This window comes from Pleurodeles waltl, chromosome 6, assembly GCF_031143425.1.
Source record: "Pleurodeles waltl isolate 20211129_DDA chromosome 6, aPleWal1.hap1.20221129, whole genome shotgun sequence".
In the NCBI taxonomy this organism is placed as follows: domain Eukaryota; kingdom Metazoa; phylum Chordata; class Amphibia; order Caudata; family Salamandridae; genus Pleurodeles; species Pleurodeles waltl.
Window position 1 is genome coordinate 654,955,978 of NC_090445.1, and position 26,386 is coordinate 654,982,363.

Genomic DNA, 26,386 nt, shown 5'->3' on the forward strand with positions numbered 1-26,386 from the left:
CATTAACATATGGACACACACATCACCTCAACTGCAGACAGTTTCCTTCCCTGTAAACTGGCAGTCAAAAGGTTTGTGCTATGGGGTTGGGCTAATTGTCCCAAGGACAAAATAAACATGAAAATGTGTTGCCCTTGCCCCCAAGCAATGTGCCCTGGGCATTGTGCTATAGGATTTCCACATCCCTGACCTAGGAAACGTGGCAGGTGAAGTTATGAACGTGTCTGCAGAAACATTTTCTACACTTTAAGTTTATCAAATTTTCTAAGTTATGAGTGTGTTTTTGTTACACGTGCAACGGTTCCACATATGGTGAAAGGTATTTCCTGTGCTACACGTACATATGACACAGGCTTTCAGTCACCAATACAAATATATCCCATTCCTACGCATACGTTTGTACATCACCAAGCACCGCACTCTCATTAACACACAGGGCAGCCCTTTCATAGTGCCCTTAGTCATGGTATATGGTTCAAAGCATAGTATGCGGCTCTAAAAACATTCGGCATTAAGCCAAGGCAGCTGGGCATGTGTGTGTGGTAACAATGCACAAGTTGTTCAGCCTTCAGTAGCTCGCAGTGTTTTTCACTGATCAGAAGTTGCGCTCACTATAGAAAATGTTTCATACCCTTTCCTAGATAATGTTAGTGGCCTGGATTTGTAAAATTAATAACATGAAAAGGGATAAGGGTACTCAGCAGGTCACCGCAAATTTTTAGTTTAATGTAAGAAATTACAAAACAATACGCTATACTAATATTTTAGAAATGATTGTGATTAGAGAGATTTATCAAGATTGTGTTACACCAGTACAAACAAAATCTCACCAAAAATGTTTTTTTTTATTTTTTGTTTTTTTTTATCCATACAAGTCAACACCCATTAGAAAAAACATCTGGCAGGCCACTGCAGAGAAAGTGCTGACCCTGGGGGGCGTGTGGGGTGAAGGGAGGGGCTACTACAACCGGTGCATCATCCATTGCAGGAAGAGTTCGGAGGACTTACGAGGCTGGAAAAAGAAGTCACCAGAAGTTCAGCTCGACCAGTCCTCCCAACATGGGAAGCATGCGCGATGCACCCTGACAACCCCCCCATCCGCTCCTCCATGGCCTGCATACTTGTGGTGGCCTATCCCCAGCTTGATGAGTGGTTGCAAGCCCAACAGCAGCATCAAGAAGGTAAGTTCTTTTCTTTTTTTGAGTTCCTATTGTTAGATAACAATTTTTTATTTTTTTTGTCACAGCAGCAAATTATGGCATCAACATAAAGACTGACACATCCAGCGCACAAGAAAAGTTCTGGATGGTGTAAGTTTTAAACAAGGTATATGATGTGTTTTGTATATTTCTTTTTAAAGGACTTTACCAAAGGACTGTTTTGAGCAGACATATGACTGCCTAAGAAACAAAAGGTACATTAATTTGTTTGATGACATAAGGGGCAGTTAGGCCAAACAGGCCACAATGTATGATTGTGCCAGGTGTGATGCTCCATCACAATTGTGAGGGAGGTTTATGGCAGTGTTTGAGTTGGTATAATAGACAAACAATAGTGAGCACGTGAGCCAAAATTACTAGATGAGAACAATGGTGACAACTTTTTAGTAAAACATGAAACAAATATGTTTTTCACTAAAAAATACAAGTCCATTTATGTTAAAAGTTGCAGATTGGCATGATGCCTTACTCCTTCACAAATGTGCATGTAAGCCACTGTTTTTCAAACATGATTTTGTTAGGCATACAGTTCTGAATGAAACACTAGAAATGTGTAAGAGTAACATATACCGAAACCAACATCTTTGTCCTTTGGTACGTCCAGATAATAAATCAGTATCGAAGAAAAGGATATTAGTGAAAGGGACTTTTGCAGATGAACAATGTAGATATTGATTTTTGTAGCCGGAGTTCACTATTCAAATCATACAATCTACCATTCAGAAGTGTTAAACGATTGCTGGAGAAAATTCAACATGCTTAAGAGAAATGATAAAAAATTAAATGGGATCAATTATGGGAAATTTCTTAGCTGGTAGCAAATGGGTTTTGAAGATGTTCCCTACATGCATGAGATCATGGTAAAGTATACCTAAGTTTTAAAGCCTCGAAGCAGGTGAAATATGAAAATTAGGAAATGTTTTTTAAAGGGAAAAAAAAAACTCATGATCAGTTTTATTTACTCAGATATAATATTGTTGTATGTCTTTTCAGCATCTTCAGGAGCAGGGGAAGAAGACCTTGACCACAATGGCTCGGGGTCAGCTGCCTACAGTGTGTAGGGGGGGTGAGACATCTGAAACCGATGGATATTGTGGCATGGAGAGCGGGACCATAACGAAGGCCACCAGCTCATTATCTTCTTCGGAGGCCTCCACAAGCGACAAGTCCTGATGGTGGACCCTGTAGGAACTGTACCATCTGATCCTTGACCTGCACCCAGATTACCATCTCCACCCTCCCTTTTACCACCCACCCCTCTAAAAGTGTTGGAAGTCTCCTTTACCACAGGCACCTCCTCTCCTGCCCCATCCCCCTGGCTGCACTCCGTGAAAAGGCTATTGACGTTACGTAGCATTTCCGTAGGCCAGACTACTATCATGAATGGCATCCGGGGCTTTAGCTGCCTAATGCAACAAATTGTGGCATTTCTGGATGCCATTCATAGTGCAGTGTCTGGCATGCAGAAATCACTTGCGAAAATAGCCTCTGCACTAACCACAACCCCCCCCCCCCCCCCCCCCCCCCCCAACCAGCCCAACCTTGTGCCCCACCTGAGTCCCTACCTCATACCAACTTCCACCCCTAACCCAAACACACTCACTTGTTTACAGGCACCCACTTCAACAAGCAGCACACACACAAATACCCATCCAACATGCACACGCTACTGGCACTACACCCTCAGGCACCACAACGACCACCACCCCCACAGCATCCACCTAAACAAAACACTCATCCAAACACACTCACACAAATATACACCTACAAGCAAAACACCCACCAAACCAAAACACTCACCTGAACACCAAACACCTGCTAAACCACACACATTCAAAAATACATCAGACACACATGCAGCTGCAAAACAGCCGACTGATGCACCACAACCACATCAACAGCACACTCATCCAAACTCATGCGCACACATTCAACACCATCAACCCGAACACCTTCCAAGAAACACACTCCAACACATACACCAGACCCACATGCACCTGCAAAAGAGTCACACATGTGCATCACCCTTCCACCTCCTTCTGCCTCCCAAACCCAATCCTCTCCCACCCCTCCTTCCTGTACTCTTCCACCCAAGTTTACTTCTTACCCGTCCCGCCCTCTGTGAAACCCAAACCCACCTCTCCCAAAAAGGATACTTTAGGTGCTTGCTCTTTGCCCACTAGATTCCCCTTCCTGAGGAGTTTACCCTCAGCAGTGTATTTAGGTTCTGGGACAAAAACCCATAAGTTTGTTCTGCGTATGATGTTTCTTTTCAAGTATTGTTACATTTATAATAAAGATTTGAGAGAGGCATCTCATTTCTGAATAAAAAGTTCCTTTTCGTTATTATTTCTTTACAAGTAATTGATTAATGATGTTAATTATGAAAATGTGTGATACATGAGATTACTTTCATTTGACATTAAACACATTTTTGTTTTAAAATAGCATTTGTACAGTGCATACATTAGTGATAAACATTTATGTGCATAGTAATTTTGGTACAAGTATCCATCATAAGACACACCAAAAATTTACATTTATCATTTTATTTTACATTCTAATGCAGGTGTGATTATTTTAAATTGATCAGTGATAAAAACACATGCATTACATATGAAAAATTAAGGTAATTGAATGATGTGCAGAAAATGCATTACACGGGGAAATGCAACATTAATACACATGTAAGATGTTTTCAGTTTTAGAAGGTAACATTCATTTTTCATTTCCAGGTTTGTCAGAACAAACTTTTTGCCTGTTTCTACATTTTATTAAATGTATGTTGTTAATGTGTAATGCATATGTATCTGATTTTACAGTATAGGAAAAATGATTAAACACACCTGTATGGACACATTTTGACTTGGTGATTAATGTGACTTTTTGTGTAGGTGTCCATTAGCATGAAGGCAGCTTGCACCAGATTTGTAAATGTAAATAAAATATACAAGTGTGTTTCTTTACAATTCTTAAGCAACCACATTACACACACATAAGCATTGCACATTATTATCCCATTGCTAGTAAGTGTGACTTTACAAATGCACTAGTCCAGGGCTAATGTAAAAAGACAATTCAGATGGGAACAGTCAGAAAAGACACTTACCTGCGATTCCAGTGATGACTGGGTTGATTTGGGCCATAGTCAAGTAGCAGCAGCAAATGAAGGACTTGTACAATCGGGTTCATGATGAAAAAGGAAGTGAGAAAAGAGGAAAATGTTACATTTGAGTTTATATCCCTTCCAATCTGCCACAGTTACCCTTTGAATCATGTGCTCGTTCTACGCACAGGTTCTCTTGCTGGGCAGCCAATGACCATAATGCCATTTGGGCTTTGTCACAATATCAACTTTGTTTACTCTAGTCTCCTTTTTCTTGAGCCAGGATTAGACTCTGCTGTGGTCTACAGTGCTCTGGGCATGGGGGGGTTGGTGACATTCCTGAAACAGAACAAATTTCTCTCAATGTGTCCCATATATATATCCTGCTCACAGAAACAACAGGGCGTTTATATCTTCAAAACACTTAATTGATCACCTGGAGTGGTCCATCTATCTCTTCTCTCTGCCTCCATAGTGCATGTACTGTTTTGTAGCCCGGGAGGTGTCCCTTCTTATTAATGTCCATTTGCCTTGAGATGCATTTAATCTTTTAGTGAGAAACGCTTTTCTTTCCAGCAGTGTATTCTGGTGGTGCTACATATGCACCTCTCCCATGCTAAATTTGGTACTAAGAACCCCAGATAGTCCCAGGTTCACCCAGCTTCGTTCCTACTTCATTCATTGTATGTGTAATCATTTGCCACTCGGCTACTGGGAGGCCATTGAAAGTGTAGAGCCTAGAAGGATCGTGGCGGCTCTCTCAAAAGCCTAGACTCTCACCAACTGTGAATTATAGTTCCAAAGGGGTGGCTCAGTCATGTCCCAAACGATTAAGTGATCCCAGGTCCCCTTTAATATACATTGGAGAGTGGCCAAGGGTCACACTTCAAATATGCATCCGATAATGTGCTTCTCAACCCAAAGGTAAAGTGTGGAAGAGAATGGAAAAACTATTATGGATAGCAGAGAAGAGGTCAGCGTAAGGAGAATTTATTGCTTGCCCTTTTAATCTTTGAGGGTACTCTGAATGTCAGGTGAACCTAAAGGTCCATGGTAAGCACTTTTTCATGGAAAGAGAAAACAGATGAGGCCTCTTCCTTAGCACACAAAGAAGCTCCTCACTCTGCCTACCCTAGGTATCCTAACATTTTCAAATCCTCCTCACATGAGGATGCCTCACGACTCCCTTAAAAGAGGGTGCAAGCATTGTGTGTCCAGTTATACCCTTCCTTACGGGCTTAATGACAACTGGAAGAAAAGTTTTTCAGCCTGGTTCCTTTCATATTCTGGTTAAGATAGAAAATTAAATTTTATTACAAGACCGTAGGCTCATATTATGTTTGGTAGTTCTTTCCCGGGGTCTTCTGGGATTTGTTGTTCTTGGCTGCTACGTAAATAAAGTAAGAAAAGAAGGCATAGTACTCGCCTCGGTGTCTTTAATAAAATCTAGCCTTTCAGACACCAAGGCTAGGAAAATCTCAATTTGCCATTGCTTAGACCGATTATGTTTTTAATACGAGATAAAGTAGATGTCTCACATGCTATAACCTTCAACTCCTGCTTTGAAGTTCGTTAGATTGATCATCAATTTAAGCATCCACGACCACAATTTAAAAACAAGAATAGGAGCTTTACTAAGGAAGCATTCCAGTTCCAATTTTATGTTGAAATCTGATTATGTAACCCCTGCGGTTTAAAAAAAAATATATATATATATTTTGCGGAGTCAAAAAAAACATGCAGTTGTGCTTAGCAGTTTCTGCAAGAGCAAATATAAATTGATTACTTTTGCAAAAATTGAGTTAAAAAATAATTGCACGTTCTTGTGAAACCTGTAACCGGGAGTGTTCCCAGAATAAAAAAAAAGTTGAAAATTGTCTACACATAGGAATAAACCTATGGCAGTAAATTCCTAACTGAATTTTGCGCATTGGGTTCCCTGCCTTTTTGTGTGCAGGGCCAGGTTTTCTAAGACTGATACTTGTAGGGCATTGTCCCAACCAACCAGCACACTTGATTAAAATCCTGGTAAACTATCCATAACCAGCCTAATAGTTAATGTTTCTGTTAAATTACACAACATTGCATGTAATGAACACCCCCTAACTCCACATAAGTTGGCTGCTTGAATCTGGATACTGTTCACTTCTCACAGCCAGACCGCTCCCAGTGTTGCCATAGTGGGTCTTGTAACTCATTTAGGAGTGCTTAGGCTATCCCCCATAGCTTACACTGCCCTTTTGTCTCCAGAGTCCCACTGATACCCAACATTAGAATCCACCAGTCAACACCACTCACTGTTCTCAACAACATTCCTATTCACAGGGGCGCGGCGGACATCTGATTTTTGGTTCCAGCTTTTCCAATTCTCCAGTGAAGTGTCCCACAGATCGACGGATCCATCGCTCCCCTCCCTGGCCCATACATCTAAGTAAACAGCTATCCCCACTGTATTCCACTTTACCAAATCTTTGCATCAGTACGGACGCCATAGTGGATTTCTGTGTCAAAACTATGCAGCATTTTGCGAGCACCAAGGCCAATTTCTGAAAGCGATCAAGTTGCTTTGTATTTTTGGTTAAAGGGTCGTGCATCTAATAAAAAAAAAAAAAAATGACTGGGATCCTGGGGTAGAAGTCAGGTGGCAACTTCAGATATGCACTGCAGCATTGTTGATCAAAATTGCGATATCACTGGGCATGTCCATACTGTATGCACAAAGTCTGACACTTTCCATGCACCCGGGCAGTGGTCAGTGTACATTTCCCAACCCTCCCCTGAAGTACATTTTCCCTATTCTTGCTAGGATCAGATACGTTTGGTGCACGTAATTGAATTAGGTAAATCGGAATTCAATGTTGGTACCAGAGGCGAAGATTATGCGCAATCTTTTTTTCTTTTTTATTAACAGCAGAGTTCAAAGAAAAAAAAACACTGTCCCAGAACTCCACTGGAAAAACTACAAAGAATGTCCAGCGACCAATGAACGCTCTCCAACTGTCCATATTATTATCCGTCCCCTCGGGCACGTCCTCTTTCTTTCCTGCTTTGAGAAAAGAGAAGTGCTTTTGTCGATATTTCACTTTGACGAGTGCTAATTTACTTTTTACTTTATTCATTATTGCTTGATTTACAGGTACCCCTACCACAGAAGGGCATTCACTGCTCTATTTGTGGCTGTATTCCCTCAGGGCACTTCAACCCGTTGAGGTCAGCTTACCTGCAGAGGGCGGGCGGTGCTACGACTCACATCTCTTTGGTCCGTGAGGGAGACGCTCTGAAACTGTCAGAAGCGCTCTTCCCTCAGCAATATTTCAAAGCCCCAACTGCCTTGGAAGCCCTGACTCCCCGACTCTGGGTCTGTACATATCTATATTTCTACAAAGTGGAAGCCGTAAGACGCCCATTAAGGGTCTGTATTGGAGGCCTTCATGGGGCTCCTTTTCTCCTTCATTCCACTTCTCATGCAAAAGTGCTAATAACCGCTGTGGGGCTGGGCCCAGCCGAGAAATCCTGTATAATTAAGGGAAGTGGCCCCCAGGCGATTACTCCGCTCGTTCTTTGGAGGCACTGTTCACTAGTCATTGTTTTCCTATGGGCTATCCCAGCCCTTGTTTGTCTTGCCTGCATCACATGTGCATTAATCAACTGGTCTGACCAGGCAAAAAAGAACCTGTGCTTGCCACACATTATACTGCTGGTCCCAGCCAGTTCACATTTAAGTGCTTCGGCATCACTTGGCCAGCCCAGCTCACACATAAGTGCTTCAGCATCATTTTCCTCTTGGCCTCCACCATATTTGGTATTATGCAGTCAGGTGACTGTGTAGGAAGAGACCATATCGGTCCTTCCCATTGACAAGTTTTGTGAGGCCGTGGATGCCTCCAATCATCACGTGGTGGCCGCATCTATCGAACCTCTGGAGAGGTGCTTGATTCAATTGGTGTTCGCCTGCCCAACTCCCCTGAACATCTCTCTCCTCCCCCCAGTGGCTCATCTGCAGACTGTGATCAAGCATCACATTGCACCCCTCCGCCCCCCAATAAAATGCAGGATGGAGTCTGGGGTGGGCATGACTGTGTTCAATAAGGTGAAGCAGGTGTTTTTAGAGGGCCCCCTCCCCCCTGTATTCTTGTCCTCCCTGGACATCTTCAATGCTGAGGGGGACCCCCTTTCGAATCGCCCCTCAGCAGATGCTGATGATGACTCCCACTGGGCGTCCAATGACCAAGCGGACCCGTCAAGGCCCTGGAGACCATCAGAGTCTCTCTGAACCACCCCAGACAAAAGGATCTTCTGACATGTTAGACCTGGAGGACCAAGTCCCTCCCCGATCCTCTGAGTGGTTTCCCTCGAACAAGTTCAGTTCAGTTCATATGTCGCTAGCCATCTGCGAAAACCCCTGGTAAAGGGGGTTCACACCAAACTAAGGGCCCCTGACCCTCCCTTCCCACGCTTGAAATCGATCCATAAATGGCTATGTTCCTTCAAACATTTATTGGAGATCCAGAGAATGGGATCGACAGGTCGTGGAAAGCCTGTCAAGATAAGCTTTTAGATATCACGAGTCCGCTCACAAAAGTCTTGGAGTTGGCTGAACAGGCTAAAGCCTCCGGTATGCCCTTCTTACCAGAGTCCATCTCCGGATGGGCTCAGAGGGCAATCATTTTCCTGGGAAATGCTAACTGCGCCCTCTTAGCCAAGAAGTGCAGATCTCACCTGATAAAGGTAGACCCCAAACTGGGGGATCTTGCATCCACCGAGGCAGAGGAAGTGGTACAAGGGGGCCTATTCGGCATTCCATTCATCAAAGAACTGTCTAAATTTGTGACCACCTTCACGTCGCTTGATAAGGCTCAGTCCTCAAAGGTTTTGGACACGCTTTTTCATTGTGGACTGTTGTGGGAGAGAGTGCTCGACTGCCCGGTTCTACTTACAAGGCCCCACCACAGGACCCCTCTCCCCATATGGGGCCAAGAAGAACCCCGCTACTGGGATTTCTTGTGCACCAGACAAGGCCAACGTGGCAGAGGTGCCAAAGGGACATTGAGGACAACTCGGGATCTCAAACCGGTGAGTGTTTTGTCGGACGCTCCTACCATTAGTGGGCGGTTGGCTCATTTCATTATCAATTGGGAACCTCCTACTTCAGACGTCTGGGTTCTACAGTCAATCCGCAGCTTTTAGATAGAGTTTATGGCTCCCCGTTCATCCCTTGCACCTGCCTCCTTTGTTTTTCTGTCAGTCTCTGGTTGCCCTACTGGATCACGAAGTATGAGAACTGCTCAACAAAGCTGCTTTATCTCCGTCGTCTTTTCATCCTTGGGGCTTCCTGAGCAATCTCTTTATTGTGGAGAAACAGAATGGCAGACAACACCCAGTCATCAATCTGAAAGAATCCAATGGCTGGGTGGTCTACCATCACTTCAAGATTGAGGGCATCCATCTACTCTGTGATCTGTTGCGCCCCAACTATTGGATGGTTTGTCTCGATATTCAAAATGCTTACCTGACGATTCCAATTTTTCCTTCGTATCGTCGGTTCCTATAAATTCAATGGAAGGGGCAAGTGTGCGAATTCATGACCCTACTATTTGGTCTTTCCTAATGCCTTGGTGTGTCACCAAGTTTATAAAGTCAGTGATGGAACGCCTAAGAGCGAGGGGTTCCTGACTGATCATTTATATCGACAAACTCTTGTTGATGGATCAATGTCCTTGCAGACTGCAAAATCAACTGCAGTATACCATTTCCTTTCTCGAGAATCTAGGTTTCCTCATCAATGTCAGGAAGTCGCTGTTGACGCCCTCCAGAAAAACTAGCTTCCTGGGTTTTGTCATCAGTTCAATGGACAAGACTCAGCTTGCCCTCCCGGAAACAGACAAAATTTGCAAGGAACTGAGGAAGACAGTCTCCAAACAGTCAACTTCCCTATGCCAGATAGCTCGGATAGTGGGCCGCCTCTATCTAAGCGTTTTTGGGGGGGGGGGGTTTTCTCCCCGGGACCGCTACATAACAGGGCCCTTCAATGTCTCAAGACTTTGCAGGGTTCCCACCTACCCAGAACAAGTTCACCTGACGAAGGAGGCAAAGAACAAAATGCTTTGGTGGCTATCCTACATGGAAGCATGAAACAGTCCAGCCATTTTCGACTCCTATCCGGACATTATCGTAGAATCCAACGCCAGCGGCTCCAGTTGGGGTGCATGCTGTGGTGATTATTTCAACCGAGGGAAGTGGTGTTCAGACTAACAGTCTCTCCACTTTTGACAGGTCTTTTGCCAATCAATGTTGGCCCAAGGACAGGGCAAAATGCTCCATCCTGCTCAAGATGGACAACTTGTCAACGGTCCGGTATATCAACCTCTTGGGGGGAGTCACAGATCCAAGGTTCTGGCAGACCTGGCCAAGGAACTTTAGGCGTACACTCTAACTTAAAATATATCAGTCACAGCAGAATACCTTCCGGGTACCTCAAATCAAATAGCGGATTGGTGCTCAAGGGAGTGGCCGGATTCAAGTTGTGGCGGTTAGATCCGAAAATATTTTCGAAACTCTACTCCCTTTGGGGTCCTTTTACTATAGATCTTTTTGTTTCTCGTCTGAACCATCCAACTCCTCAAGATGTCAGCTGGAAGCCTGCCCCACAGGCTCTGGCGGCAGGTGCCTTCCTTCAGGATTGGTCAAAGGAGAAGGTATACGCCTTGGGTGTGATGACCCCAATTTTGAGATCTCAAGTGTGGTTTCCAGTGCTTCTGGGATTTTCCAATCCCTCTTCTCCAAGATCCAGATATTTTGAAGGATCCCCTGGGTCAGAGTCACCCGATAGTCCTTCAAGTCCTTCCCTCATGACATGGAGGATTTCCGGAAGCGATGGAGAGTCTTTGGCCTTCCACCAGACCCTGAAAGACTCTTGGCTGCGCCTGGGCAGACAGCATCTCTAGGAGGTATTAATCTGCATGGTCAAAATGGGTGCGTTGGTCAAAGCAAAGAAGATCCCATGGAGTTCTATGTTGTCCCTATCCTGAATATTTTGGCCTCTGACATCTAAGGGCATGGTCTATTGCACAGTTAATTTCTATCGGTCTGCCGTATCTGCAAGATATTTCCCCATTCAGAATTTTCCAGTGGGGAACATCCTCTGGTATGTAAACTCCTGAGGAGTATTTGCCTCGCTCTCCCACCACGACCTAGATATTCCAAGTTGTGGGACATTAATATGGTTCTGAATCTCTTCCAGTCTTGGCAAAGAAATGAATAAATCCTGCAAAAGGAATTGTCAGCAAAACTGGCAATGTTATTTTTCCTGGTTTAGAATCTCGGATGTCCGGTCTCTAGATATCTCAAGAAGGATTTTTACACCTCGGGGAGTAACCTTTCATGTCTCCAGGATAACAAAAACCGACAAGATTGATATCTTACCCTGCCTTTTGACAAGGCCCCTAAGTTGTGTGTCGTGAGATGCTTGAAGGCTTGAATGTCTGATTACTGATATCCATAAAAAAAATACTTTCAAGGCAGTTTTGACCCCCACCATAGCTTCATGGGTCAGGCAGAAGGCAGGTATCAACTTAGCACTATTTGAAGCTCATTCAGTTACAGGAGCTATGGCCTCTAAGGCTTTTTCCCCAGGCGCTAGATTGGAAGACATTATTAATGCAGCCGATTGGTCATCAGCTTCTGTTTAAGAGGTATTACTTCAAACCAGTAGTCGATATGGCATCCTTGGTGGTGAATAAGCTTAAAATGAGCATAATCCTCGCCTCCCGTCCCGACATAGAATAAAAAATTTCCTAGCTATTGTACTGGAAAGTTTCCATTCTATTAAGGACATAGAGGCAAGGATTATTCCCTCCCAGGTCTTACATGGCTTCTTCCAGCCAACCAAATAATATAATCTGATTCAGGACATGGTTAAGAGTAGGTATTATTATTTTTTCCTTGTTAAAACTGCCTACATAATTTTGTTATGGTTGTTGGCTACAAGACTAGTTTTACGTTGATAACATCTTGTTTATTGCAACGGATATGAGTCGTTTCACACCGGGTTTGTTTCTTAATTCCATTCTGTGTTCTTATTTTTCCAGGCAATAAGCCAAACAAAGGAGAATAACACAAAGACTGTTATAACCTCGCGTCAAGCAAGAGTAAGTGCTTGAGGGGATGACGAATAATATGGACAGTTGGAGAGTGTTCATTGGTTGTTTGACATTCTTTGTAGTTTTTCCAGTGGTGTTCTGGAAATAAGTGTTTGTTCCTCTAAACTCTGCTGGTAATAAAAAGGAAAGAAAGCTTGAGCATAATCCTCGCCTCTGTGTCCTTATTAGAATTGAAACTTTACAATAGCTTAGGACGTTTTTCATTGTGCATTACTAGGGACTGATCTAACCAAACCCAGGCAGCAAACACATTAGTTTTCTGGGATAACTGCCCCAAACTGTGTTCCTACCACTTAGTGTCTTTGTCCCTTTTGGAACTATCCTGCAAACAGCTCTCTATGTAAGCATGTGACCTGCTTAGTCCAACCATTCATCAGCGTTACATCTAACAGTGCCACAATGTCAGCCACATCCCGCCCTGCTCACATCTCCCCTAGAGTAAGGTTTTAGTTATCAGTTAGCACAGTCGTGCTGCTTTGTTGTACTTTAATCTCCAGACATGAATAGGTTTTAAATATGTTTTTGCTCTTAGGTATTTCAATAGAAGTTACATTTGTGGTATGTCTTCTACGGGTGCTTCTAAATTCTTCACAGGTGTTTGCCTTATACCTTGAATTAGTTTCCATTCAGGCCCGTAGGTGCAAAAGAGCTTCAGCAAAACTTTGATTGCTAAGTGAGACCAGCAGAGGCTGAAGGATTCACTAGGCAGACAAAATGCCTGCAAAACCTAGCACCAGCAGCAGATAAAACACAACTGAGAAAATGGACAGGATTAGTTTTTAAAGTATTTTTTTATGGGAGGCATTTTTAAACATGGTGTGCTTAATGTTCCTTCGTACGAAACTGTTCAAAGCTTTGCTTGTTTGGAGTCCATCAAAAGCAACTATGTTCACAAAGTAGACTGGCGCCAGTGTTCAGCTGCTCTTGTTGACTGTTTAGTTGCAATGATTCAAGACTTCATATTCACTGTTTTAATTTTGTTTTAATTTCCTATTGGTCAGGCAACATTTTCAATCCTTGTGATATTTTTATTCGAGAAGGTGGCACACACCATTTTACCATTTCCTACAGAAGCTTTATGTTGCACTTTCTTTAATACTCGAAAGATCCAATAATTCATAAGATGGCTTCTTAAATGTCTTCAGTCGTCATAATTCAATGGCATGCCAGTGCTTTTGATATTCACACGTTTCTTCTCAAATACCCATAGTCGGAGTAAAACTGCTTTATTTTGTACAATTTGCTTTATTTAAAAATTCTGCATTTCATTTGAAAGAGCAATGAAGGAAAAACAGGCATGTTTTGACACTGTACGTTTGCTGACATTTAAATGGAACATAACCCAGGTCCCAGTTTTTATGAGCATTGCTACAGGTAACACCCAACAGATATGTGATACGTTTGTGAACTATGCTTCACTGATCTAAAGAACGTTTTCTAATATTGTTCTGTTTGGTCCTCTATCAAACATCCTCTGAAAAATATTTGATGCAAGTTTGCGAGCAATAGTAAGATTATTTTGTTCCATCTCAGTTACAGTGGAGGATTATGCCAATTCTGATCCAGCTGTGGTGAAGTCTGGTCGTGTTAGAAAAGCTGTGGCCAACGCAATTCAAAAAGAAGGTGAGTTGCTCCAGGGCTTTGTCTGCTAAATAAATATAAAAATGTTCTAAGCTTGTGTCCTGTTTAAGTTGTTTACACGTAGTCTGGATCAAAATCCAGTGGGGCTGTATGAGAATCCAGTTTGTATGTGCACAGTGATCTGAAATGAAAACTATAAGAAGCCAATCGGGTATCGAAACTGCAAGCTAAATTAAACATTTCCACTGCTCTTGTTTACACACTTATAAAAAAAGGTTTACTACATATGAAAAACGAGGACCTGCAAGCCATCTTCAGTGATGAAAGGATTGAAAGAAAATGATTCCTTGTTGTTGTATTCCTTTCTCTGATCTAATTGAGGCAGTAGCTATATATTTTACAGAAACTTGTATTTTTCTTTTTTCTTTCAGAAGTTCCATCTATGAAAGTAGTGTCTGAACCCGCCTTATCCTTAAGCAGTCAAAGCTAAGGAATGGCACAGGTTGTTAAAGTTAACCACTCCTTGAGGTGACATTTGAATTGAAGTGGTAGAGCATTACTTATCTTTTTAATAAGAGGACACGCAGTAGAGCTGAATGGAGATGGGGTGTGGCTGTGTGCGCGTGTGTATATGTTCCTTTTAAAGGAACTATGGGTGACTTTGAGCAGACCCTGCGTCCAGCCCTGGCCGAGGCTCAAGACTGTGCATGGCATAGGGTTGGGTGGTTTCAGAGGGTTGGCCAACTCTCTTTAAGCTCCCAACCCGGGAGTGGTTGGATTAAAATATAGAAATTAAAATTACTTTGTTAAAAAAGGACACAGAAATTCACTTAGAAAAACCAAATGTTACAGGGATGTAATCGGTAGGCTCATATTTTAAATGTACAAAACCATAGAAATTCAGCTGTTAACGTTATTTCAAGTAACTATAACCCGTGCCATAAGGTAACTATAACTCGCTCCCTCCCTGTGCACTATTTACCACACATATTACAGATATTACAGCACTCACGACCTGTTTGATAATATCAATGTAATATTTGCAGTAGCATTTTTGTGGAAAACACTGTGCATGGTGGCACGAGGTATAGTTACTTGAAATAACTTAAACAGATGAATTTCTGTGGTTTGTACATTTAAAATGGGAGTCTAATTATAATATCCATGTAACCTTTGATTTTTAAGTGAATACTTACCCTAATTATACTTAGCATGTGTGATAAAGGCATCTGTGTGGTACAGCCATGCCCTGTAAAGTCATACAACTCTTGAAGATGCTGCAGTACAGGGCATCACCAACACGTGGTGCTCCTATGACTCCTACATTCTGCCCGATTTGAAAATGTTTCTCAATCAAGATCATGAAAGCCTGCAACATCTTGGCTAATAAAAAGGTACTTGTCGCCGTTGCAGGGTCTGTTATTTCAGGTCTGATTCTCCTGGCTCTACTGTGCTATATGTGGTGAGGAATAAATTCCCATTCTGCCCATCATTTTTTCATCAGAACATGAATAGCCATAACACGGATTGGATACCATCATCCATGGTGCAGACACTCCTGATATATCCTGCTGTGCGCATACCCAGACACACATGGTATCCATGCACATAGGATGTCACTTAGGACCTGGTTCTCAAACAAAGCATAGACCGCTTCACAGGCAAGGTCAACAAGCTATTTACTGATAACAAGTTAACGGTTTGTTTCTTTGCTCAAATTGAATGTCATCATGGATGAGCATTAAAGTGTTGATAGAGAAAAAAAAATCACAAAAAACTCTACTACCTGAACACAGTGGGTCATGAGAAGTGGCTGTAGCCATTTTGATTGGGTTAGCAACCATGGATTTTAGCATCATGCTGGTGAGCCTTCACAGAGTACAGAAGAAGCAGGTCCAGATTCTTTTTGAATTCTTTCAAAGCGAATAGTGGTTCATGTGCAACAACCTTCATTATCACGGTTTCATCTCCTGGAGAAATCCAAGGACAGTCCATTTTGGCAAAGCTAGGAACTGAACGTGCCACTTATTTGCACCCAGGGACCATGAGGTCCTCTCCAAGGAGAATGAGTTTTTAGTAGCTGGTTGGAACTCTTTCTGTACACCTTTCGCCAGTCTCTTTTCTGTCATGGGGGGTGAAATCCAGACTAGCCAAGACGGGAGTGATCTTCATTGCCATTGAATGACCTCACCAGAAATGGAACTCATACTTACTTTACTTGTCGGAGCAGCCACATAATAGCTTACAAACTGGTCTTCCTGTCCAGTGTAAGGCAGGATCACCCACCACAACTTAAGTGTCATCAAATTATTTTATTTTGGCAGGCTTCCATTAAACTATTGCATGTATAATAAAGTGCAAAATAAGAAATCCTTAAATCTTACATTATTATAAAATAATCATACGCAGCCAGCTTACTGTAAGCCTTAAAAAGAGTTAATTTGTTTTTAGCTTCTAATTTATGTAATACAAGCATAGACTATTAGGCACAATGTGCTGCTCTAAAAATTACTTTTCTTTGACAGAAGCATATTTTCTGTGAAATCTCCAGGAATATTTTAAATGTAGTAATGGCAAGTAACGGTGTGAGAGCAAGGTGATTTGTCATACAAGGTAGCCAAAAACAGTTGGATGCGATCTCTAACCACTAGGGCAACGACTAGATTTTTAAAAACAATTTCAGAAACTCTTATTGTCTCTGCAAACCTTCATCTGCATAACTGCTGAATCTCCAGCCGCCTCCACCTCTAGCCACATATAGGGTGGAGGGTAGGGGCCTTTCTTACTATAAATCCTTACAAGTTGCTGAAAATAATTTGGTTTTGAGGCTTCGTGCAGAAATCCACACCTGGAAGGTGGAATGAAGTAAATAGAATTAGTTATCATGCCAGTAGAGTTTTTACAACTGCTGTAACATGTACTATATTAGTTATTGGTTATGTATCAGTCCCCATGTAGGACCTTTGCAGACATTTCTTGGGATTTGTTCACTGGCACAATGTTTCAAAATGAGTCAAACACGTGTATGCAAACCTATTGAAACATGTTTCTGTGACGTGTGTGTGTGTGTGTGAGCTTGATATGTAGAAGTAGTTGAAAAATAAGTCTCAGTAGCTAAACGACTCCTTCAACCTTCTTGGTTTATTATCATAGTTTTCATTAAGTCCGTGATCTATACATTTCTTTGATCTAGTGAAATCACTTTGCGGTTTGGAAGCATCTCTCGTACCAGTGGAGGAAGATCTGTCATCCACTATTGTGAATGGACAGTGTGAAAGCGACAGTGACATGGCAGAAAATCCACAGACGTTATTATCAGCTGGGAAGAAGAAAAGGAGCAAGAGAAACAAAGGTATGTTTTATTCTGAGGCACAGAGAAAATGTGTATCAGTAAATCTCTACACTGCTGAACATCTTATCTTGGTGTCAGAAAGACTGGTCGGGCTTGGCTATCTATTAGTTTAAATGGGTAGACTGTTGTTTTTTGTTTTTATTGAGTTTTAACATACAACAATACAGAGGAAAAGCACCCAACCCGTACATCAGTCAGAGATTCGCAGGAGCAGCAGGGATGAGGGGTAGCAAGGTCACACACCAATACTTGACATTATAACAATTAAGCACATCCCACCTACAGTGGAATTTGATCATGGAGAACTACTATTGGTACTCATCCCCATTGCAGCATTAATAGAAGCTGTCTGTGTGAGGTGTGGAGGCAACAGGTAGAGTGGGCCCACATAACAATGTGTTGATGTAGTTGGTGCTCAGGTCACTGGCAGCTAAGCAGGCATGCAAGGGTCAGGAGATGCATGGCCATGCTTCGAGGACACAGAGGCGTCCCTCAGCACGTAGGATAAGAAGGGTTCCTAGGTGCCTCTATGGCGGGAGCTCACCATCTGTTCTCAAAACATGGATAATTGCGCCTGGCAGTATGTAACGTCCTGCAGCCATGCATCGAGACTGTGAAGTGAACGCCGGTCCCAGTGCATGGCGACCCTCCGTTTGGCCAAAAGTAGGAGCATAGCAACGAGTCAACGGCCCTGGGCAGGATTATCCTTAATATAGCCCAGGAGGCCTAACGGGGGTGCTCTCCATTGCATGTTCCGTAATGGTGTGTATGTGGGAGAAGACCCCTTCCGAAAAACTGTGCCACCCCCAGGGCACTCCCTGGAGAGAACGCAGGCAGTGGGCCTCCTACAAAAGCCCCATCTGGTTCAGCTGCTGATGAGTGCAATACAAGCGGTGTAGAAATTTTAAGTGTATTAGCCCCCGTCTATAGTTAGGTGATAGAAGTTTCATCTGATAACAATAGGATCACTGGGCATCGGCAACAGTGGGGTTGATGTCCCTATCCCACCCTGTGTGGGGGGAGGGAAGGGGAACGGTCACAATTGGCGCCGTGGGTTGCATGATGTTGTACATCCTAGTCACAAGCTTGTGCAGTGAGGGGTTGGCGAGTATGTTTCGAGGAGTGTAGGGAAGGTGTTGATGATTGATGGTACAATGATGTTTCTAGTGCTGTGGGGCGTGAGGACGCTGTGGTGGGTAAAACATTCTTCGTTGCAGTTCCTTCTTCTTCTTTTTTTTTTTTTTTTTTTTTTTTTTTTACTCTGTCTGGCTTCTCATCTTTTATGGATGAAGTCCTTACAGATTAAGGTACAGAATTATCAGAAAAGTAAAATCTCTGCTTACCCCTGTTTCCAAAGTGGCTCTTAAATTTAGATCTCCTGGATTCCAAAGTGGCTCTTAAATTTAGATCTCCTGGATCACATCATTGTGAGTTAAAGGAATAATGTTACACCAATGCCTGAACTTGGCTTGTGGTTTTTGAGCTTTGTTCATTGTAAACCTGTACTGGGTTTAAAGAGCAGTGAGTCTAATGGAAATGTCAGATTGGCTCCCTGTGAATTTGCTCAATATATTTAGCTGATGATCATTTTTTCGTAGTTCTTGGACAGTTAAAAGATCACAAGGAATGATGTTTAAAAAAAATAATAATTACAAGATGATTATAGAGAGCATGCCTCTCTGTGTTGCTGCTTCTGCCATCTTGCCTGTACAGTGCTGCAGAGGGATATACCAGTTTTAATAGCCTCTTCCCGCAGTTACATCCTCAAGCTGACAACTAAGACCTTGTGTAAGAGTGTATCTAAAAAACAATGTAGCGAACAACATAAGGGCTATAAAGCCACTAGAAATTTTACCCATTGATGGTAGAATATTGTGAATGAACAGGGAGAAGCTGTGAGACAGAATTTAGATAAGGCCTTCTGTTCTAATATTCCAGTCTTTGTGGCCTCATCCTTGCCATTCTTTTGATGAACCTCCAAGCATTCCAGTGTTAAGATTGACCATTATTGTCTGGAGCTGCTGACAAAGACACCTGTTAATTCCTGAAATCGAGCCCAGGTTGCAGACAAAGGCCCACACAGCTATCAAGACATTGCAATTCTATTGCTAAGAACTTTATTGAAGATAGTGGAATGGCAAGGAGCTGTAAACAGTGGTGAAGGCCCTCTGCCATCAGCATTTAAATACGTTTTATTCTTAGCCTTTGTCTCTCCTTCTCCTTGGGCTATGTGTCGGTGCTTGGAGGAGAAAGAGGCCTTATGTGGTCAGAGCGAAAGCAGATGCTTCCCCCTCCTAGGGCTCACACTCTCAATGGTATGCAGATGAACTGATAATGACAGCTACAGAAAAAGGAAACCGGAAGCCTCCACAGCCCTTCCCTATCCCTCTGCGTAGCCAAATGTTCAAAGGTCCCTTTGTTTCCCCCCGGTCTTGTGGCGAAAGGCATGGAGCGAGAAGAGCTGGTTAGGATTTCTCCTCTCCTGTGGCTCTTCAGACTGGCATGTGTAGCCATGGCAGTATCTATCATTGAACAACAAAAACTGAGAATGAATGAATGAAGGTAGATGTCGGTGAGACCTTTTGTGAGTAATAGGTGGATGAGACCTTTTCATAGGACATATAGGCAACTTGGACACAATTCTGGATGGTTGAAGTCCTTTGTCACTGTAGTCCATCCTACTATAGCCCTGTATGCTGGGCTGAATAGAACTCTTGCGCACTCAACTCTCCGAGTACCACAGACAAACTGTTAGAGGCATCTCATGGAAGTGGTGTGGGTGCAAGAACTCAAAGCTCAGAACTCAAGAGTCAGTCAAGAGACACAATACTGTATTGTCCAGCCCAGTGCTTATCGTTAGTTAAAAAGAATTTACTATAATCTCACAACAAAACAATATATCACACACTCCAAAGTTGGTTCAGTTATATGGTTGTGACCTTTTCTATTAGTTTTAGTGAAATGCTATTGCTTATGGCGCCCTCTCTTTTCTGGGAAGCTCCAAATGTCTGGTGACATGAGCACAGTTGCAGGCATAGGCATTAGTTAGGCACATGCGCAAATCACTAATGGTTAGCCCAGTGGGTAGTGCGCTAGTAGTCTTTATGCCCCCAGAGTTTGTTGTGGCAGTTAGCCTTCTAGCAGTTTGTTTCTCCCTTGTGTGAGTTGGGCACAATGTCACAGTTCATGTGAGCTCAGCTGCACAGTATTTGTTCAATGGAGCTGTGGATTGGTGGCATTGGCTGGAGCAGTCAGTGACCTTGCACTGGAGAGACCGTGGTCTTGCTCCTCTCTAGGCTACTGGTGTTGAACACCAAGATGGTTCTCCTCGGCGCACTTTCATCTTTGTCTATTTGCTTCCAGCCCTATTCAGTTATGTGCTTGACTTAGCCAGTTTTGACCATCACTACAGTGCAGACAAGTGCTCAAGGATGCACACCACGGGCAGGCGGCAGACTTCAGTTCTTTGAGGCCTCCCCTGGGACTGCCAGCAAACACCCGGATGTTCAAATGCTTAATTTCTGCATACTGTTCATAACCGGATCTGCAGGGGGGCTTCCTGACTTCAGAAGACACCAACTTTGTTCCCTGGAGGCAACTGGCCACTTCTAAATGCTACAAATGCCAGGAACATGCTGAGCTTCGCCTCCTAGACAATCTCCTCCTTGAGGGCCAGGCACCCTTACTTTTTTTCTGCAGGCAGACAATTTCTATGTCCTGGGCAGACCCACCGCTCCTCAAGTAAGCTGGAGACTTCATGTGATGTCCCCTGGCATCTGGAACTCTGTTTTGCAGGCACCATGCCTAATCACACAGCAGTCCTTAGAGTACTGTGCGAAGATCTCCCTTCCTTGGTCAAGAAGAACCTGAAACGAGAACAAAATGGGTTAGCTTGATTGCTCTCATTGCAGGTAGCAGTAATGCTAGCTTCATGCAGAAGTGTTCAAAACCAGTGCACATTGAGAAGTGAGATCTTTGTACCTGGCTGTCATAATGCTTCCTGAAACAGTATGCATTGACAGACAAGACAGCAGGTCCTGCCTAGAACCTTTCACCTTGAGTAACAAACTGCAGTTTCCTACCCTTCCCAGGCTACTTGCCTATTCGCGCTGGTCATCAAGACCTAATTGGCTGCCTTTTGCTAACAAGGACCCAGTTTAATTTCTAGAGGCAGCTCTGTCTCCATCCTCCCTTGCTTCACTGTCTGGGCCTCCACTGTTTATCACAGGATTGCAGTCAGTACACTTTAACTATCTGGGGAAGCTGTAGCCACCCACTGTTCTGGACTATGCTAAACCATGAGCTATCCAAAATGGATCCCACTTGTCCCAGTACTCACATACACACTCAACACGGACACAGAATGTTAGTGCAAGGGTCAGAGATTCACACTAAAGCGGAAGTTTACACGAGTGGGGCCAGCAGACCGTACTGTACAGTGATGCACAAAAAGGTCTTGTAACTAATAATTCATGAAACTCTGTGTGCTGCCGCCACCGTTGTGACTAACCTAGGGCGTGGATAGTAGTCCCATGTCAGCTATGAGGATGTACTTGGTGCACCCTCTACAGGTCAGAAAGCATTTTCTGGAATTCTCATTACAAAGGCCAGGCCTAAGCTTCTGTGCACACATTAAACTAGTGTGAATGTAGGACAAACAAAAAAGGGAAGACAGCAGTTTCACATGCAGAAGGTCACTCAGGGCAGAAGTACCTGCTGGTTTACCATACAGGGAGACAATCCTGGTCCAGCAGTCCTCAGGGGTGCTCCACTGCTATAGGACTCTATCCAGGCAGCCATAGAATTCTTCATCAGCAAACTAACTGTAGTTGCTTCCATTAAGCTATGCAGCATGATTGACTGTGCCGAAGAATTGCTATTTGTTACATGAAGCCATGAACAAATACAAACTGACTTATGCACTATCTTTAGAGCAATATGAATTGGTGGCGAAACGATTAATGAAAGCTAATTGGCAGACCACTAGACTTACTTGCTCTGCTTGTTTTGTACCTGCCAATAGTCCAACCAGTGAAACATGTCTACTTAACCTGGCACAGGCCCAATATGATGGTGATAAAACATTTTTCAGTCTGCTAGAACTCCTAAGCTGATTATCTCAAGCTTGAAGGAAATGTGTTGACCTTTGCAGAGCCAGAGGATTGGAAGAAACTGCCAGCTTATCTTCAACAGTTTGGTGATTAACAACTTTAAGCATACATTAAAATTGTTCGTGCTGCACTCATCTGTCTGACTGCGATTGGATTGTTAAAATCTGGTTGTATTATTTAGTCTATTTTATATTCTGGATGGAATGGTATGTTAATAGAGTCTTGAAGCTTGATTTGGTCCTTGTTTGCACTTTTATATTTAAATGCATAAAATATCATTCCCTTTTGCAAAGAAAAGTTAAATTTCAAGACAATTTGAAAATAGAAATGCTACACAATGACATATCAATTAGAGCACATTCAGCCCTTTAGAACTTTATATTTACTTCTGTGTAGGAAGGCTGAACCTAGAGAAGCACTCGATACCTGGTGGACACTCAAAGTTGCACTGCAAGCCAGCAAAAAACAGGATGGTTCTGCTTGGCAACCTACTAAAAACATTAATCAGTCTAACAACATGCTCACAGAAAGAGACAAAGGAGCACCCAAGCATCTAAGACCCTTCTAAGCAGCATAAAAGCTTGCTTTTAAACATTGTAACCGAACAGAAGTAAGAAATTATATAAGCACGTAAAAACTGTACATGTGAGCCACTGTCTATTTGCTTCCAAAAGAAGCAGGATGCTTTGTAGCTCGTCTTTCAGAGAGGTCCATTGGAAAGAGCCTTTTGCCAAGAGAGGTCCAGCTCTGTTAGAAGATAGCGAAACATAGATAATTACTACAAGTGCTGAGTTTCTAGTGAGTATCTAGTGGAAAGCTTGTGTATGTGGAGGTTGTTTTCTCGTGTGTGATATTCCGGTACCTGTCTGTGTACCAAACACTATCATGGTGTTAATGCTCTGCTGAATGGGAAGCAAGAGAAAGGGTGTTTGACAGTGTCACATTGAATGTGGCAGTTAGACTTAGTTGTGCACAGTCGGAACTTTATTCGGATGCACATAATGTCTAACTCTGATAGTTCAAATCGTGTTTGGCTGAGAAAAAACATCATCCTTTGAAAAAATCTAGCAAAGTTATGCTTTTGGTTTAGCAAAGTTGGAAAGCCTGCTCAAAATTAGGCTGTCCCCATATTTCTGGTCAGTAAACTGGCACACTGGGTAGAATGAAAATGGTGACTTTCAGAAGCGTCTTCTAAATTTGACTGTTTGAGATACAGTTGCACCATATTCTGTTTGTCATGACATAATGTTTTATAGACTGACTAGAAACCTACATCCACTCCAGAGCACACATTAGATTGGTATGAAAGGCATCCCCTCAAAATGTTAGTCAGTTGTTGCTACCAATATTAAACATTGTGAGGGAACTATGTGGAAACCACATGGCAATTGCTCCGAGGAGAAAACAAATTGGCACAGGGATCAGAATTGTAGGCAGTGTGGAGTTCACCACACCCAATACTGATCAGGTGTTTATAACTGTTTCCCTTGGGTAAACATATCCAGTTATTACTGTGCCTTTCAATCGGCACCACCCTGTACGAGTTATTCCCCATTTCTAAGTTTGAACATAGAATAGGAGGCATTCACCCGATCCACTGAAAACGTCGTTCCATGGTGTCTGCCTCCATCAAGTCTGATAAATATTTCATGCTAACGTCTCCCCACCTTTCTTGTGATAAATTAATGACAGCACTGTATTTTTGTTAAGGTGGCCGTCTGGTATTTTTACAATTACCTTTAATTTTGACTAAATATATGAGATTGTAGAAACTGGGAGTGGGCAGAGGAGGACCTTCAGTAGACATGGTAAATGCACTTTGCATCTTGAGGTAAGGTTGGTTTGTATTTGGATTTGCCTGCGGAGTTGTTCAATGGAACGTCATGTCATTCACAGCATGCTGTCATACTCTTGTTTTTTTTTTTTTTTTTTAATTCAACAAACCTGTTGAATAAAAAAGTGAGGCTGGCTGCTAGATCGAATTATTTTTAGTCTATCATAAATATTTCCTAGTTATGTCATATATTTTTTTCTTTGATGTCCTTCCCTCTATTTAGAATCCTTGCACAGCAACATTGGAGATGACTATCCCTTAGACATTTGGCTGATGCTTGCCTCCTATATACGCCCAGAAGATATCGTGAAGTTTGCTCTTATTTGTAAGAATGCCTGGACTGTTACTTGCACTGCAGCATTTTGGATGAGATTATATAAAAGGTGTGGCGAGGAACTGTTATTTCTACTTTGACTTACTTTTTTCTTTTATTGCACACCTGTTTTTAAATTCTTCATTATTAGCGCATTGAAATGATGACTGCTTTATTGAACACAGTGGTGGAACAGAAGGCTATAAACACTGGCACAGACCCGCTGCTGTCAAATTTCCAATATCCTAATCCACTGCCTCTCACTCTCCTCTGCCCCTCCATAGGCTAACAGGCTTGTGGATTTTGCGAAGGAAAGCAAGCAAAAAACAGGCTGTGGATGAGGGCACACAGAGAGCTTTCCCTAAAACACTTCCCATTGCTTTCTGTGTCACTGCAGCCTTGGAAGGAGGGAGAGAGAGAGGAATTCTCCCCAGATCCTGTCTCCCTTACCTCTGCCAAATGACGAACAGAAGTTTTGCAGAGCCGAGGGAGAATCGGGCTGATGTAAACCTCATTTTACAGATCATGAAGTTTGTGTGCCTCTCAGGCACTCGCAGCAGGTGCTAAAAGGGAACTGAAGCATCAGAGATGCAAGGGGTTTTAAACTCCTGAGTCTTCCCATGAGGCAATTTTTTGTTGGGTCTGCATGAGCCAAGACCTTTTTTATTTTACTAAAATAATATAACGTACTTGCTTATAGGGGGTTTCAGTCGGCTCTCTTCAGCCCTTGGTCTGTTATTGTCATTCACATTTTTCTTCCACCCACTACAGCACACAGCATGTCAGTCCACTTTAGCCATTGGCTGTAAGTGACATTTTGCCCTTTTACAGCTAGTACATCTGCAAACAAAACAGTTGGGTTCAGCGCCAGAAACTACTATGGGACTGTGTACATATTGAGACCAAAACAATATTTTGCTTTCAGATAGTGCTTTTTTCGTTCTGGTGACGGCCCAGCAGCTTTCCCTAAATACAAATTTACCAAACAAGCACTGATCGAACCTGAAGGCAGACAGACAATGCTTGGTTAAATTTCATGGGGCCCGGTGTTCTAATAGCCAGCCGTATAAGATTTTACGAGCCATTAAAGTATTTCTCCCTCGTTAAAGGACCAAGCTAAGCACTGGAACAGGTCTTTAAGGTTAGTGTAGCACACTTAGGTGGTCTATAATTCTGTAGTATTTGACTCATTTTACAGCGCAACATCAAATAGCGTGTTAGTAAGAACGTTCTTTTGGCAAACTCCGCTAAGCAGAGATTGGGTGGTATTTTGTAATGTTACTGAAAGCCCCACGTCTCAACTGTTGCCTTAAAAGGCATGGACTTCAGTTTGTGGAGAGGGTGAGGAGAAACGATTGTGTCTCGGTGAGTAAATGGTTTGTCGAAGTAAACCATTGTTCTTAATTTTAATGCTGTCTAAGGAAATCATTTTTAATCACTTTCTGAAAGAAACTTCTTTAAAGTGCTAAGTAAGGCCATTGTGATAGTATTTATATATGTCTATACCTATGCTGTCCGGAAGAAGGCAGTCATAGCGAACATGCTGAAAACAGTAGGAAACTAAATGCCAAATGAGCAGGAATCACTAAAGTGCTAATTGACATCACTTCTTAATGAATTCTTGGGATATTGGTCCCTTTGTTCATAAGTAAGGACTTGTAGCGCAGAGGCAAGAGGAAGTATAAATATATTTTCTTTTGGAACTGCGAG

The 26,386-nt window shown here is 42.7% G+C and overlaps 1 protein-coding gene across 4 annotated transcripts in view; it reads left to right on the forward strand.

Annotated features, from left to right (window-relative positions):
• Nucleotides 1-26,386, forward strand: part of TMEM183A (transmembrane protein 183A) — a 106,419-nt gene that overhangs the window by 24,843 nt on the left and 55,190 nt on the right. For 3 of the 4 annotated variants that reach the window (XM_069239009.1, XM_069239011.1, XM_069239012.1), the window contains exons 2-5: nt 12,414-12,473; nt 14,019-14,108; nt 17,260-17,418; nt 24,587-24,746. In XM_069239009.1, the coding sequence (XP_069095110.1) occupies nt 17,355-17,418; nt 24,587-24,746 (224 nt within the window). In that variant the 5' untranslated portion in view covers nt 12,414-12,473; nt 14,019-14,108; nt 17,260-17,354. The remainder of the gene's footprint in view (nt 1-12,413; nt 12,474-14,018; nt 14,109-17,259; nt 17,419-24,586; nt 24,747-26,386) is intronic. The other variant, XM_069239008.1, reaches the window with a different exon arrangement.